The sequence below is a fragment of the Mastigoproctus giganteus genome, chromosome 5 (assembly GCF_048544385.1).
Source record: "Mastigoproctus giganteus isolate SK-2022 chromosome 5, ASM4854438v1, whole genome shotgun sequence".
NCBI lineage: Eukaryota > Metazoa > Arthropoda > Arachnida > Uropygi > Thelyphonidae > Mastigoproctus > Mastigoproctus giganteus.
In genome coordinates this window covers 168582870-168599168 of record NC_143579.1, presented here as the reverse complement: position 1 = coordinate 168599168, position 16299 = coordinate 168582870, and the positions used below count along the sequence as shown (strand labels likewise).

The window sequence follows — 16299 nt, the reverse complement described above, 5'->3', positions numbered from 1 at the left end:
ATGTTCCTCTCCACAATAGGCAACAGGTAAAAAATTGCTCTCATCCACCATGGACCACCTTTCCTCAACTGACATGTGATACATATTTTCTTCAGTGGGGAAAGAACTGGCTACCAACGCTAAATGCGCAACAACTCCATGCTAGCCATATTCAAAACTATGCTGACTTCCTACCAATATGTATGGATGGTTCCAAATCTATTCAACTATTGGAGTGGCAACAGTGTTTCCCTCTGCTATCATATCAGCTTCTTTTCCACTTCAGTACAGGAGCTTTTCAGTAGAACTATATGCAATACAATTAGCTCTAGAAAATTTGACTCTTCACCCATCTGCAAAATAATTAGTTTACACCGACTCCCTCAGCTCAATTAGAACAATGCAGAATCCCTCTCATAAGGATCACCCTGTTTTAAATCATATCTGGAGTTTTCTGTTGAAAATTGGAGATCGTCAGCAACTATTGAACTTTTGCTGGATTCCAGTACATTCAGCCATTTAAAGGGAATGAATTGGCTGATATTTCTGCTAAAAATCCATCAACTTTAGCTTAACCTCTGTCTTCATTCCAGCTTCTGATTATAATATCAAAATTCAAGCAGCATACAATGCACAGTGGACAGAGCTATGGCATAAACAAACAAATAATAAACTCTTCCAATTGAAACAAGACTCAAAATTTTGGCACTCAAGCATTCAGTCATTTCGGCTAGAAGTGGTATTTGCACAGATTAGAATAGGCCATACTCGTCTGATTCACCTCCATCTACTCACAGGCGATGATCCACCTCAGTGTTCACACTGCTCGGAACATCAAACAGTCAAACGTATTTTGATTGAATGTCCACATTATCAATATCATCGAACTTCAGTATTTAACATTCCTATGAATGTGTGCACTATAGCCGCAGCAGCTTGTGCTCCATTAAACACCAATACCACACACACACACACACAGCTTGGGTTTTGAATTAAATATCTGCCAGTATGTTTCTTCATTGTAGCAGTAAACATAATAAAAGAGTTAAGGCACCAAATGTGCAAATCTACTTTTGACTAACTGTGTATAATTCCAAGATAGTACAGAATATAAAAAGAGAATTTTATAAAAATAGTTAATTATACAGATCTCTTCTAAGGACTGAAGAAGGCCTTGTGCTAAGGTAGGCATGCAATTTACAGTTAATAAGAGCAAAATTTAAACCAATTAAAGAAGCAAAAATATAGTAAAAAGAATTTTTACTAAAATAGCATTAAATGTTTAATTTGCTTATGTTGGACTTTGTTTTCAATATGCTTTGTGCATGTAGGGAACCTGGATTATTTACACCAGGCGTCGGCAACCTTTTTTGAGTGAAGAGCTATTTTTGATCTAATTTTTAAAAAAAAAAGAGAATCTGAAGAGCCACACCTCAGCTCAATCTGGTGGGGGGGGGGGGGGAGTTTTTTAAGAAATTGAATAGTGTGAAAATGTTTTATTAAAGAAAATATATTTTGAAATATTATTTATTAATACTGAAAAAACATAACAAACATCCAATTAGGTGCAAATTAATGTGACTTTTGCTGCTTAACTTCTCGAGCAAGTCTCGCAACATCAGGCAAGTATGCAGTAATTTTCATCTTTAAACATGCTGAGAGACTTGCGTTTTTCCAATGGTTTCTTGATTTATTTTTAATATAGTTCATGTTTGAAAATATTTGCCTGCAGAAATTCGTCAAACCAAAAACTGAGAGGAGTCCAAACCCAATTGGTCTTGTTTTTTCAACTCATCTATCGCCGTGCATTTGTGTAGAATTGCAAGGGCAGCCTTTTACCTCTCGAAATCCTTAATTTCAGTTTTAAGTCATTTACACTAGCCTTGCACTCCACATATCCTTGATTTTTAAGTCCTCTAACTCCATTTCAAATTGTGCTTCATGTGGACTAAAAGTTAAAGAGCCGCATGCGGCTTGCAAGCCGCAGGTTGCCGACCCCTGATCTAGACTAATAACGGAAAGCAGGATTCTAGTTAATCAGAAAATATAGTTAATAAAAAGTATGATTTATTCACAGGAAATTCACAATTTGTATACTACACAGGTATGCACTTAGTGGCCACTAAGTGTATACCTGTCTTGCTCAGATTATGAACCCCCTCAAGTTATAATCTGAGCAAGAGGGAAAATCCCATCAGCATTGTGCCTGTTCAACTCATTCAAGGCTTTATACACCTCAATCAGATCACCTCGCAGGTGCCTAGTTTCCAGGCACTGCAATTTGCAGAGCTTACGCCTTTCTTGGCAAGAGGACCTCTCCGTTCCCGTCACCAATTTTGTTGCCCTTCTTTGTACTCGTTCTAGCAACTCTACATCCTAAAATGAGGCCTCCAGACCTGTATGCAGAACTGAAGGCATGGCCTGACTATATAAAGGGAGGACAACTCTTTATTCCTGGTAGCAAAATTTCTGTATATCATTGACAAGATCCCACCACTTGTTCTGGCAGCCTGTCTACACTGCTCAGATCTCTAGTTCTCTGATATCTACTGAAATGTTCCTCATAAAGTTTGATTTTATACAGGTAACCCCTGTATAACACAGTAGTTAGGTTCCCATAAAATCTTGTGTAGTGTGAAAACGTGTTAGCATTAGTAGAGGCATATGATGCAAGAAAGCAAGCTTATGCAGCATCAGCCAAAAAAAAAAAAAAAAAAACTCTTCCACTTCACCCCTCCGTTTGAAATACCTGTCCAGCTGAGCCTTAAATTTATTTAGGCTATCAACTTCCACAACAAGGGATGGAAGTCTGTTCCATCAACCAACTACCCGCTGGCTAAAGGCAAATTTCTGCACATCTATCCTACATCTGTCTTTTCTCAATTTGAATTTATGCCCTCTCAGGTGATTATTCTGAGCAAGAGGCAGTATCCCATCAGCATTGAGCATGCTCAAACCATTCATGGCTTTGTACACCTCTATCAGATCACCTCGCCGGTGCCTAGTCTCCAGACACTGTAATTTGCAAAACTTAAGCCTTTCTTCGTAAGAGCAACCCTTTGTTCCGTTCACTAACCTTGTTGCCCTTCTCTGTACTCGTTCCAGCAGCTCTACATCATTCTTGAAATGAGGCCTCCAGACCTGTATACAGTACTCAAGGTGTGGCCTGACGATTGCCTTATACAAGGGAATAATCACCTCCCTATCCCTGCTAGAAAAATTCCTGTATATCATTGACAAGACACCATGAGCTACTCTTGCAGCCTGTCTGCACTACTCAGAGAACTTCATATCTGACTGCACAATTACCCCCAGGTCCTTTTCATTCTCTACCACTGTCAGTGTAGTACCACAGAGTTGATAAGTTGCTCTGGGGTTGCTGTTTCCCATATGTAATACTTTACATTTGTCTATGTTAAACTTCATTTGCCACCTCTCAGCCCATCTGCTCAACCTTTCCAAATCCTGTTGCAGCAGCATAGCATCAGTAGCATCCTTAACAACCCTGCTAACCTTTGTATCGTCTGCAAACTTGGACATTAAGCTTGATATAACATCATCAATATTATTTATAAATACAGAAAATAACAATGGACCCAACACTGAACCTTGAGGGACTCCACTAAGAACATTAGTCCAGGATGAGCAGTTTCCATTAATTACCACTCTGTCTTCTCCCACTCAACCATCCCTTTATCCATAGCAACAATTTGCCACCAATGCCACACTGCTCCAATTTGTGCAGCAGTCTTCCATGTGCAACAGTATCAAAAGCCTTTCTGAGATCCAAATATATAATATCAAAGTTATTCCCTGCATCCAATTCTTTTGTGACTACATCATAGTATCCAATCAAATTGGTCAGGCAAGACCTTCCCTTAACAAAACCATGCTGTGTTTGAGCTATAACTGAAGTCCTGTCTAGATGATCCTGCAGTGCTTCTTTAACCAGTGCTTCCTTTAATTTTCCTGGAACAGAAGTTAAACTCACAGGTCTATAATTACTTGTGTCAGCCTTTGATCCTCCTTTGTGCATTGGGGTTACATTTACACATCTCCAGTCTGTGGGTACCTCCCCTGAGTTCAAGGAAGCTCTCATAATTATGGCTAACGGATTGCTTACTTCCTTTGCTGCCTCCTTTAATATAACTGGATAGATCCCATCCACACCAGGTGCCTTTCTTGTATTTATCTTCAACAATTTCTCCTCCACTTTACTCTCAATTATTACAAGATCATCTAGCTCACTGCCAGTGTTTACTTCATCTATGGCATTCCCCTTCCTAAATATCTCCTCATGTGTGAATGTAGATGCAAAATATTGATTTTGTTTGTTAGCTACCTGAGCAGGATCATGAACAGTTGAACCATCGATATCAAGTGGACCAATCTGATTCATCCCCTTCCTTCTAGAGTGTACATAAGTAAAGAACTCCTTGCTGTTTTTCTTTGCATCCCTTGCCAAAGATTTCTCGTAATCTGCCTTTGCCTGCCTAACCTCCTTTGTAACTTGGTTACAGATCAACTTGTATCTATCATAGGCTTCTGTGTCACATGTTAATTTATATGTATCCCATGCATTTTTCTTCTCTGCCATATGTCTCATTAGTTCATCTGACATCCATTTAGGCCTGAACCTTGAACAATATTTCTTAGTTGGTATGTAAAGCCTAGTAGCTTCCAAGATAAGTTCTTTGAATACTTCCCATTTTGAGTTTGCTGTTGGTAACATCATCAGTTGGTCCCACTGTATAGAATTTAAATACTGTCTCAGACCATCGTAGTCGCCTTTACGAAAGCAAGAACCCTTCCCTTTACCCCTGATGGTAGTTACCTCCTTGAGTAAATCCCACTTCAGCACACTGTGATCACTGCCACCTAGTGGTTCCTGTATCTGCAGATTCTTAATGCATGAAGAATCACTACTGATAATCAAATCAAGAGTATTGCTCCCTCTAGTTGCCTCCCGAACATGCTTATTTAGAAAACAATCATCCAATAAATCCACAAAAGCCTTGCTAGTGTGTGAGTGACCAGCCCCCAAATTCCAGTCAATATCTGGGAAATTAAAATCCCCCATTATAAGACTCTCTGATTTACTGGCCCACTCTATTTCCCTGTACAGTTTCTTATTATACTCATCAGAGTCGTTAGACCTATAGCACACTCCTACTCTCGATTTTGATCTCCCAATGCTTATGTTGCACCAAACTGACTCGACACTGCACTGTCCGGCGATGTCGACTGGCTTCACTTCCTTGGATTTTGTGTTTCTTAACTAATAGCATAACCGCTCCTCCCTTCCTATCTGTAGACGTTGTACTCCTCAAATTCCAGTTCTGCATTACTTATATCTGTATGACACCACATCTCTGATATCACAATATCCGCCTTTGATGCTTTGAGCAATACCTCAAAATCATTAAATTTATTTACCAAACTCCTAGCATTGGTGTACACGCAAGTATACATGCACCTGTTCTTTTTCTTAGCTACCCTAACACAACCCTTGTGCTTACTTGTACCCCAATCACTTCCAGCAGTCTCTGAAATATCCTGCATCTTATTTTCCAAGCTGCTACTCATTCCAATAGAAGCAGTGCAAGAATCACTTTCACCTCTGCCAGTGGCTACTGTTAATCTATTAGTCCTTGTATCCCCTCCAATCTAGCAGTTTTCCGACCCACCTAACACTGCCTCGATAGCATCAGCAAACATTCTTGTACCCTTTCTATTTAAGTGTATCCCATCCCTGTAGAAGCAGTCTCTCCTGTTAACAGGTACAGACCAGGCTAAAAAAAATTCTATCCCTTGAGCCCTGCACAGTCTTTCCAGGGCCGAATTGATCGACAGGGCTCTCATCATATACTCCCTCCTATCGTGTCTGGGCAGAATTGCAGACACTTTCAAATTCTACCCTAATTCATGGCTTTTTTTCAACAGTGACCTGTACTTGTTAAGTAATTCCGCCGGTCTCCTACTCTTAATATCATTAGTGCCAATGTGTACAACTATATCACCTTTTGTGCCCTTAAAAGATAATATCCGCTCTACAACGTCATCAACCTTTGCCCCTGGTAGACATACCCTGGTCCTGTTCCACCTATCCTTTTTACAAAGCATGTTTCCCGTTTCCCTGACAATAGAGTCACCAACAACTACTAGTTCCTTTGGGACCAGCGCATTCTGCCTTGGGGGTTGCCGCTGTGTCGCGTGATGCCCAAGTGCAAGCTCTGGCATTGGTGTAGGCAGGCTGAGAGCTTGATGGGCCCCTCACTTTTAATCCTTCAAGGGCATTCACCCTGTCCTTCAAGCTCTCATATAGGTCCACAACAATTCTGAGTTGTCGCCTGATTTCCTTACACCTTGCATCGCGCACATACAAAGACATCCCCCATGGCAGTATCATGTCCCGTACCTGACTGCTCCACAAACATCAAGCATTTAGATGTATGGTCATCATAATCTGCAACATGTTCAGTTCTCACAATATTTTTCATTATGCTGAAAGCTCGCTCAGCTTCAGCACTTCTAATTGCAACGGTTTCAAAGATATTTCTGGCTTTCTTAATTGAAAACAGAATTTTACTCGATTTAAAAGATAAACTGTCTTCAACAAAATCTCTAAAATCATTAATTTTTATTTCATATTTTATCAGAAAACTTAAATTTCTTATTCGTTTTTCACCGTCTTGCCATGGAGACGAAAGTTTTTTTCTTATTCCAAGATTCCGGATAGTATGTGTTTAAAATTTCTTTCAGTTCCTCATCGTCAATAGTACCATTATTTTCTTTATTTAATTTAAAATTACTCTGTTGCATTAATAACTTATTCTTAATAACTTGTCACGAGATTTTTTATGTGTTCTTACTTTCGATTTTGATTCCTTCAAATTCTTTTAACTTCAACATGCTCTCAATTTTAGCTTCATAATTTCCTTCAGAATTTTTCAAATTAGTGATAGCATTGATAGAATAATTAATTTATCTACTTTTACTATAATGATGCTGCGACCTTGTAAAGCTTCTGAAAGGTAGGATAGCTCCTGCAGGATGTCGATCATTAGTACTAAATCATTAAGAAATTTCAGATTGAAAAGTTGGTTGAAATTGAAAAATCCAGAATATATAACTTTCTGATTCAAAATGTTTCCACAAAGCAAGATAATTCCTCCAATCCTCAATTTCTATCCGCAAGCTACAAGCAGTCCATCGTGACCCGAACACGCGACCGATCTTTAGCAATAATCCTTAATTCACACTGGTTTTTTGGAGATTGGTGATATAATGCATACAGGTTTTTTTTTTTGTTTTTTTTTAATTATTGCCTGTTCGAGCCCGTGACCACCAAATACGGAGGATGCGGAAAGGTCAGGGAATGACCACCGCATGTCCCGGAGCAATATGGCCTTAGTTGCTAATGCTCGAAAAACCCAAATAACAAACAAACAAACAAACAAACAAACGTTTCCCCTCCCCCAGCCTTTACGAAGCTACTGTCACTAGTTCTTTGAATACTGTGCAAAATATCGGAATCACTCGGATATTCAGCTACTGTGACCATGTAAACAGGAGAAATTTACTGAAATGCATGGATCACTCACTTCTCCGAAAAACATGACTTCTTGTCAGAGTAAAGGGGAACCACAACACAGGATGTCCAGAGGCTATTATCCATGTCGGGAATCTTTTTAATCCTCTGACTGGATATGGAAAACTAGTGCAACTTCTCAGAATGTGGCTGCATAGGTTTTACAGACTCTGCTAAACGTTATGGAACAGTAATCCCTTTCAGCCTTAATTCACATATTCTAATTACCTAAATTGCCTAAAGGCCAGAGATGAGAACAAACGGTGTCTCGTATCTGTTCGTTCTACGCAAACTATTTTAAATATTTAATCACTTCGTCCTTGGACATTTAACAAGTTGACTGCCAAGGCTTATTTGGGTAAATGGGTCTCCGACGCCAATTTCAGTTAGGCACGTTAAATTATTCAAAACCCAAATTTATATATATATTCATCACCAAAACTTGTAAAAATAGCTTCGCAAATTATCTTGTAGTTGGCATATATAATAGAAAATTTTTTGCAGCAGCCAACTAAGAGTTAACTCAATTAACTCAGATGTATTGTATACATCTGAGTAAACTCATATACAGAATACGCTGTATATGAGTGCTGTGTGTAAATCTGCAGTAGTGGTGCAGAATTTGTCATCTACGTTGTATTTAGTACTTTGTTATGTGTGTTTTTTTTTTTTTTTTTTTTTTTAATACAAAAAAAAAATCCTAAAACATGGATAAGGAGAGACCACTGACTGAAGAAGCGCTTGAGTTCTATGCTAATATGAGAGACTTGGAATTTGAAGAGATTTTTGACGAGTTGTGTGGTTCTGGTTTGGACAGTGACAATTATGAATCTTCTAATGATTGAAGTGAGGATAGCGAAGATAGATAAAGCCAGCTCCCAGCCTGAAGATAATCCTAATTCTCCACAGGCAAATACGTCAAATAATGACAATAATTTCTGGAATGAAATAGCAAAAGATCCTCAATTTATTTTTGAAGAAAACGTTGGTTTGAAAATGGACACAACAGAATTTAGTGTACAAAAATTGGTAGACCTATATTTTTCAGAAGAATTTCTTACGTTATTAGTCCAACAAACTAATTTATATGCTTTGCAAGAAATTGAAAAATGTGGACAATCGTGAAAATCTGCTAGGTCGTCAAAATGGAAAGACACTGACATCTCAGAAATGAAAGTGTTTCTTGGACTTTTGTTACAAATGGGTCTTTGCTCTTTTCCTTCAAAAGAGCATTACTGGAGTACAAGTGCATTCTACAGTGTTATGTTTTGGCGATCATTTATGAGTCGATATTACGATTAGTAATATCGACTCATAAATATCGAATCATTTCAATAATGTTATGCACAATAATTATGTACCGAATGAAAACATCTGTATTGACGAGTCGATGTTGTGGCATGGGAGACTGAATTTCTGCCAGTACGTAAAAAGAATAAAAAGTACGGTAAAGATTTAGTACTCGGTGCACCCTTCAAAATGGCGGCGAGGAGAAGAGGGGGGAAAGCAGTGATTGACGGATTGTGACTCCGCCCACTCACTGCGTTCCCGCTATTCTCCTCGGCAAACGGTACTAGGTGACACGCGGGTGGCACAGCAACAAATACGGCGGCTGAAAACAGGATAAATCCAATAATTTCAAAAGTTCAAGTTACAAAAATACGGTTTTCGTGGATCACAAAATATCACGTGACATTTGAATAAGTCGGATACAACCGAAAAGAAAAAAAAAAAGGGGGGGAAAGGTAATTTTCGCGAAAGAAAAGGAACGGCAAATGAACAATTATTAAAAATAAAACAAACAAAAATGCACGTTTTTCTAAGCTATATTTTACAAGCATTAACAATGAGATTCGCTGAAAAGGAAAAAAATAAAATAAAACAGTAATTTTAATGGGGGGATTATTATTTTTAGGGCAATTATTTTTAGCGCAAATAGGGGGATCATTATTATTTTTTTTTTCTGGGGGCTCTGCCCCCACACCCCCGATATACGTATTATTCAGCCTTTTCCAACACCAAACAACTTTTCTTTTCTTTTTTTTGTTTGTTTAAAAAAAATTCGCACCACGTGCAACCCTTGATTCTTCTCGCCCGTACATTACTAGACGGGAATCCCAATCCCCTGCCTTTCTGCCCGGACATGAAAAAAAAAAACAAGTAATTAGTATTATTTGTAACAAAAATTAACACCACATGTAACACTGAAAATTGCTGATTCCCGTCAACAGAAATGCTAAAAGCAAAAAATTAATCACAAGCAATCTAATAATCACTGATCTAAAATCTAAAAAAAAATTAACACCACGTGCAACACTGAAAAAAAAAATTAACACCATGGGCAACACTGAAAATTGCTGATGCCCAACAGAAATGCTAAAACGACAGAAAACCACTCACCTCATCAATTGAATTATATTTTCAAAACAACCCAACATTTTGGAACTAATATTTCGCAGGAAAAAAAAAAAAAAAAAAAAAAAAAATCACCCAATACAACAGACACCCGTCTCAACCATGGGAAACCAAAGAGTAAGTCACCAACAATCGAATACGCAAATAGAGGGTTTTTTTTTTTTTTTTCTGGGGGGCTCTGCCCCCCAGACCCCCCGTTTCTGTGTACAGTAATACCCCGACTTACGCTACCCCAACTTACGCGAACTCGGAGTTACGCGGTTCTTGATTTTTTCGTTTGGCAACGCTGCCGCCCACTATCTTCAAGGTCGTTTTTCATATGTTATCGATATACGGTGCGACGGCGGAGAATGAGAGCGAAAGATGAACAAAATTTCAACTTTGCTGCTTTTATGTTTTTTATATCAGTGAAGGGGAAACACATTTCACCATAATATAACGTAAAAACCAACACAATTCCAGCTATCGGTATAATCGCAAATGCAATTAGATCGAGTTTACTACCAGTTTATAACAGATTTCACTAGCAGAAACGCAACTGGATTTTTATTGTTTTATGGTAGTAACCCCTAGAAATGTGAGGTGTTATAGCGTATCTCTGCCTTTATGGTGTTGTTTATTCAGTTGCTACATGTGAGCAGCTTTGTTTATGCGTATCAAGCGTGCCTCCTCGTTTTGTAATTGTGCTTTATTCCCTAAAAATGAGTAAAATACTTAATTAAAAGGTGTAAAAAGGAAGCGTCCTGGTGAAGACACTGCAGATTCAGAGAGAAAAAGAAAAGCAATTATCGATAAACAGAGGCGGACTGGGTCAAAAATTCTTACCCGGGAAAATTTATAGTGGCCTCATACTATGGTTTATGGCCAAAATCACACTGGCCCACCGGGGTTTCCCCGGTAAGGCTTATGGCCAGTCCGCCTCTGTCGATAGAGAAAAAATATGAAATTGTGAAACGCTTTGAGCGAAATGAAAGACCATGTGATATTGCACGTGCTACAGGCCTAAATGAAGCAACAGCGAAAAGCACATGGAACGAAGAACGCGTTATAGCTACAAAGCAAGGAATAAAAAAAATTATTAGCTTGCTACGAAGAAATTCTGCGTGAAAAAAAAGAACGCGCTGTGTCGTCAGACGAATTTGTTAGATTTTATGAAGCCATCGACATCGAAATAACTTTTTAACGTAAGTCATTTGTTTTTTTAATACATATTTTGTATTAATATGTATAAAGAACTGCAATTTTATTAATATTTTTCTTCTAAACTAGTGTTTTTGTTAGTCCTTGGTCCCAATTAAGCAAAATTTATATGTATTTATATGCAAAGTTGTACCCCGACTTACGCGAATTCGACTTACGCGATTTTCGTCGGACCCACCTATCGCGTAACTTCGGGGTATTACTGTACTATTTACTGAATAATACGATATACGCTATTATTCAGCCTTTCCCAAAACCAAACAACTTTCTTTTTTTGCTTTATAATTACGCATCGATAAAATCGGATAATATGCTAATCAAGTATTAACACCACGTGACATTTCTAACATCGAAATTCATAACACGGATGACACGCACGGCGTGGCACACGTGCCTGATGTTTCCATATGTTCAGGAGAACACGTGACACTGGGCGGAGTCAGCACCTGTCAATCACTGCCGTGTCGGCGAGCGTAAAGAGGGTGCACCGAGTACTAAATCTTAGCCAAAAGTACAAATATAGAATCAAACTTTACGAACTGTGCGAGTCCAATGGCCTTGTTATGAAAATAAAAATTTACTCTGGTAAATCAGAAGAAACTGAACAAAACATAGTCCATACTGCTGAAATTGTGCTATACTTGCTTTGAGGACTACTTAGACAAGGGATATGTATTGTATATGGACAATTTTTATAATTCCGTTGTTCTGACGAAATTGTTGTCTGCTTGAAAAACTTATGTGGAACATTACTCACTTGCTTATGTATGTGGAACATCACTACAATTTGCTGTTGGTAACATCATCAGTTGTAACCACCGTATAGAATTTAAATACTGTCCCAGACCACCACACTCCTCTTTAAAAAAGCAAAAACCCTTCCCTTTACCACTGATGGTAGTTACCTCTTTGAGTAAATCCCACATCAGCACACTGATCACTGCCACCTAGTGGTTCCTTTATCTACAGATTCTTAATGCATGAAGAATCACTACTGATAATCAGATCAAGAGTATTACTCCCTCTAGTTCCCTCCCGAACTTGCTGCAGTAGTAAACAAATATCCAATAAGTCCACAAAAGCCTTGCTAGTGTGTGTGAGTGACGAAACCCACAAATTCCAGTCAATATATGGGAAATTAAAATCCCCCATTATAAGACACTTTGATTTACTGGCCCACTCTATTTTTCTGTACTTTGTTTATTATACTCCTCAGAGTCATTAGGCCTATAACACACTCCTACTCTCGATTTTGCTTTCCCAATGCTTATGTCACACCAAACTGACTCGACACTGCTCTGTCCATTCAAGTCGGCTGGCTGTACTTCCTTGGATTTTGTGTTTCTTAACTAATAGAATAACCCTTCCTCCCTTCCTGTCCTATGTATCCTTCCTGTACACATCGTACTCCCCAATTTTTTTTTTTTTGCTGGCTCTCAGCCTGGGCAACTTGGGAGCTGGATTGCTGGCACCCTCTGGTCTAGTACTTCTACTGGAGGGTGTGGGATTTTTGTTCGGCTATCACAGACAGATTAGTGGATCCATGCCTGGGGTTCGGCGCCGGGTAGTGGTTGTCAGAGTGTTGGCTGCTCCCTATCTGTGTAGAAAGAAACAATAAAGAACAGTGACAACAGGCGGATTTGGACATAAGTCTAGGGACCACCAGTGACCATAAATACATACATGTACTCCCTAAATTCTATTTCTGCATTTCTTATGTCTGTGTGACACCATGTCTCTGATATCCCAGCAATATCTGCCTTTGATGTTTTGACCAACACCTCAAATTTATTTACTTAACTCCTAGCATTGGTGTATAGTCAAGTACACATGCACATATTCCTATTCTTGGCTACCCGAACACAGCCCATGTATTTATTTGTTCCGTAATGACTCCCACCAGTCTCTGAAATCCCCGGCACCTTGTTTTCCAGGCTGCTGCTCATTCCAGTAGAAGCAGTGCAAGAATCATTTTCACCTCTGCCAGCGGCTATTATTGGCTGTTGATCTGTTAGTCCATGTATCCCCCCAAGCTAGAAATTTTCCGACCCACCTAACACTGCCTCAACTGCATCAGCAAATATTCTTGCACCCTTTCTATTTAAGTATATCCCATCCCTATAGAAGCGGTCTCTCCTGTTAACAAGCACAGATCAGGCTGAGAAAAATTCTACCCCTTCAAATTATAAAAACACAAATGAAATGCTTTTATCCATGAAAGTTTATGAATATGATATTGACTGATATATATGACAGCTGCACTTCAATTTCTTGAATCATTTCTTATAATGAACTAAGTTTTAAAAAAATGGTCATTTTTATGTGAAAAAAAAAATTAATATCGTGTAACATTATTATGATGTCGCCTTAGTATTGCTACTGTTACTTGGTTTGTTGAACCTATTATAGGAAATGATTAAATGTCCTTATTTAATTAATATATGTGTGTGTGTGTGTGTCCGATAATTCAAAATAAAACAACATAAAACATAAGCCAGTAGTATGGCAAAAAATGTAGAGCGAAAAATTAACATAAAATAATGTAAAAATAAACAAACAGGGAGGGGGAAGTAAAGGTAAGATATAAACAGTAGCTGATAGTCCCCTATATAATTTAGCACTTTAATTTCAATTAATAAAACCGATATATAGGGGACTATCGGCTACTGTTTATATCTTACCTTTACTTCCCCCTCCCTGTTTGTTTATTTTTACATTATTTTATGTTAATTTTTCGCTTTACAGTTTTTGCCATACTACTGGCTTATGTTTTATGTTGTTTTATTCTGAATTATTGGATATATCTGGGCTTCATGTGGAGGAGGTGCATTTTGCTGCCTCTAATAATAGCTTAATATTTATTTATTTATTTTCTTATTTTATGTTAAACTTTTAAGCCATTATTTAAATATATATATATATATTTTTTTTTTTTTTATTTATTTATTTTTTTATTTTCTTTTTCTTCTCTCTCCAATAGCTGGTACCTGAAAGCACAGCAGATTGCTCCCAAAAATGGACGTCCTTATAATCAGTTGGCAATCCTTGCTTTGTATGCAGTAAGTACTTAAAAATATTTTTGATCTATCCTATATAGAACTTAAAACAATTAACAAAAATATAATCATAATATCAAAAAAAAAAAAAAAAAATTTTTTTTTACATTGCTATATATAATTATAACAGATAATCAATAAGAAAAGTAAGGATTATAGATATAAACTGGAATAAAGTTTTCAAATATATTTTATTTAATATATTTAATTTATAAAAATTTATAGAGGTGATCTTTAGCTCTTGCATCAGAAGTGACTATACTTAATCCTTGGTCAATAAAATTTGCTTATTGACCCAAGATATGAAATCCCTTTGCAGTAGTGTGCTAAGCTGCTTGCATCCCATGATATGATGCTTGTTCTAAAATTTACATAAATAAAAACTAATATCAGTATTGTGAAGACTATTGTAGCCAGCCTTATATTACATGAAGGATATGGAATATATTTTGGAAAAGATTTATAAAAAAAGATAAATCAGCTGATTTTTACTTTTCTGTAACTAACTCCATTGTGCATAACCAGTTGGTACTGGATCAGTTGGCATATCTTTACTTTTATCTCTTCTATCTTCTGCTGTAGCCTTCTTTCCCAGGTTGGTGGTTCCTTGTCTTTGCATTTTGTTTTCTGTTGGTTTCTGGTTTCTCTTCTGTTCATCCTGATGGCTGCTACAGCAGCACAGTAAATGGCTGTGCAGATGGTGTGTAGTATTACCTCATTGTTGTTGAGGTGATCTGGAAATTACTTGCCAATTGAGGTGGTCTGTGACTTGCACAGGATTCTTTTGGTTCTCTGCTTTGGTATGGTGTGAGGCTTTGTGGGGTACATACCCTCGAATTCTGGGGGACTCCTTCCACTCTTCTATTCTGGATATTGCGATCGCGTCTGTTTCCACTTAGGCTGTTCTCTGATGTAGTTCTTATACTTGCTATTCCTAATTCACTTGCGGTTTGGTTGTATCCATATTCGTTGTTCTTTGTAGTTGATTGCTCAAATCCTGCTCGGTTTTTTTCCAAGATAACAGGAGCTATCAGGTTCTTTGTGATGTTGTTTCTTTTCTGGTCTACTATTTGCTGTTTGGTGACCTGAACAGTCTGGAATCATTCCAGCCATTTGGTATGTAATCTCATCTTGTACAGTATCTTATCGGTCTCTAGTTGATTACTTTATAATATGTTTGTATGATGAACATATTCATTTCAATGCTCCATTTCATGTATTGGCATTTCTTCCCATCCTGGATGGTCACTAGCACAGTTGTGTTGGAAGCACTTCCAGTTGGTTGGATGGATGAGTTGCATTTTTCTTGTAGCAGTCTTATGTGGAACAGTGCCACTCGCTCCACTGGCATCCTTGGGAGACTGGCTCCAACTTTTTGAGCCAACTCCTCTGCCTAATGCCTGAATGTGAGTGACTTTATCCTGCACCACACTCAATGTAGTATGAGCATTACTTCTCTTCGATGTCATCCATCTATGGTGGTGGAACTGTTTAGCTTCGGCTTGTGCCAGTGGTGTGTGGTAGTTATTTGGAATGACACCAGATGGTGCCACTGTACGCCTCAGCCATCATTTCAACTTTTAGGGGGTGAGGTTGGTCCAATGAAGTGACCGTGTGACTATCCTTTTTTTTTTTTCTTTTTTTTTTTGTCTTAGTTTAGGATTCAGACTAGGGTCCATGACATTGGCAGTCTGGTGTCATAACCATTGGGCTAATTGTGCCCCTTTTATTTATTATTATTATTACTTACTTTCATTTAAGGTAATTCCAATATATAAAAAGGGTTCACCAGATGACTGTTACAATTATAGACCAATAACAAGTCAGTTATAAATAAGTATTGTATTGTATTATTATTATTATTATTTTGATGAATGATGCAAAGGAAGCAAGCTTATACAGCGTCATCCAAAAAAAAAATCATAAATTTATTCAAACTGCTACTTTCACAACAGCAGATTCTTTCTTGTTCTAACAATCAATTACTCTTTAGCTATCGTGCAGCTAATCCTTTTTAATTTCAGTTTGTCCCCTTGTGTGTATTGTCTGAGGTAGTGT

The 16299-nt window shown here is 37.8% G+C and overlaps 1 protein-coding gene across 1 annotated transcript in view; it reads left to right on the top strand.

The window, feature by feature from the left end:
• Positions 1-16299, top strand: part of LOC150085823 (telomerase-binding protein EST1A-like) — a 228408-nt gene that overhangs the window by 82747 nt on the left and 129362 nt on the right. The window contains 1 exon segment of the mRNA XM_090374707.1: positions 14166-14244. Coding sequence (XP_090230833.1) covers positions 14166-14244 — 79 coding nt within the window.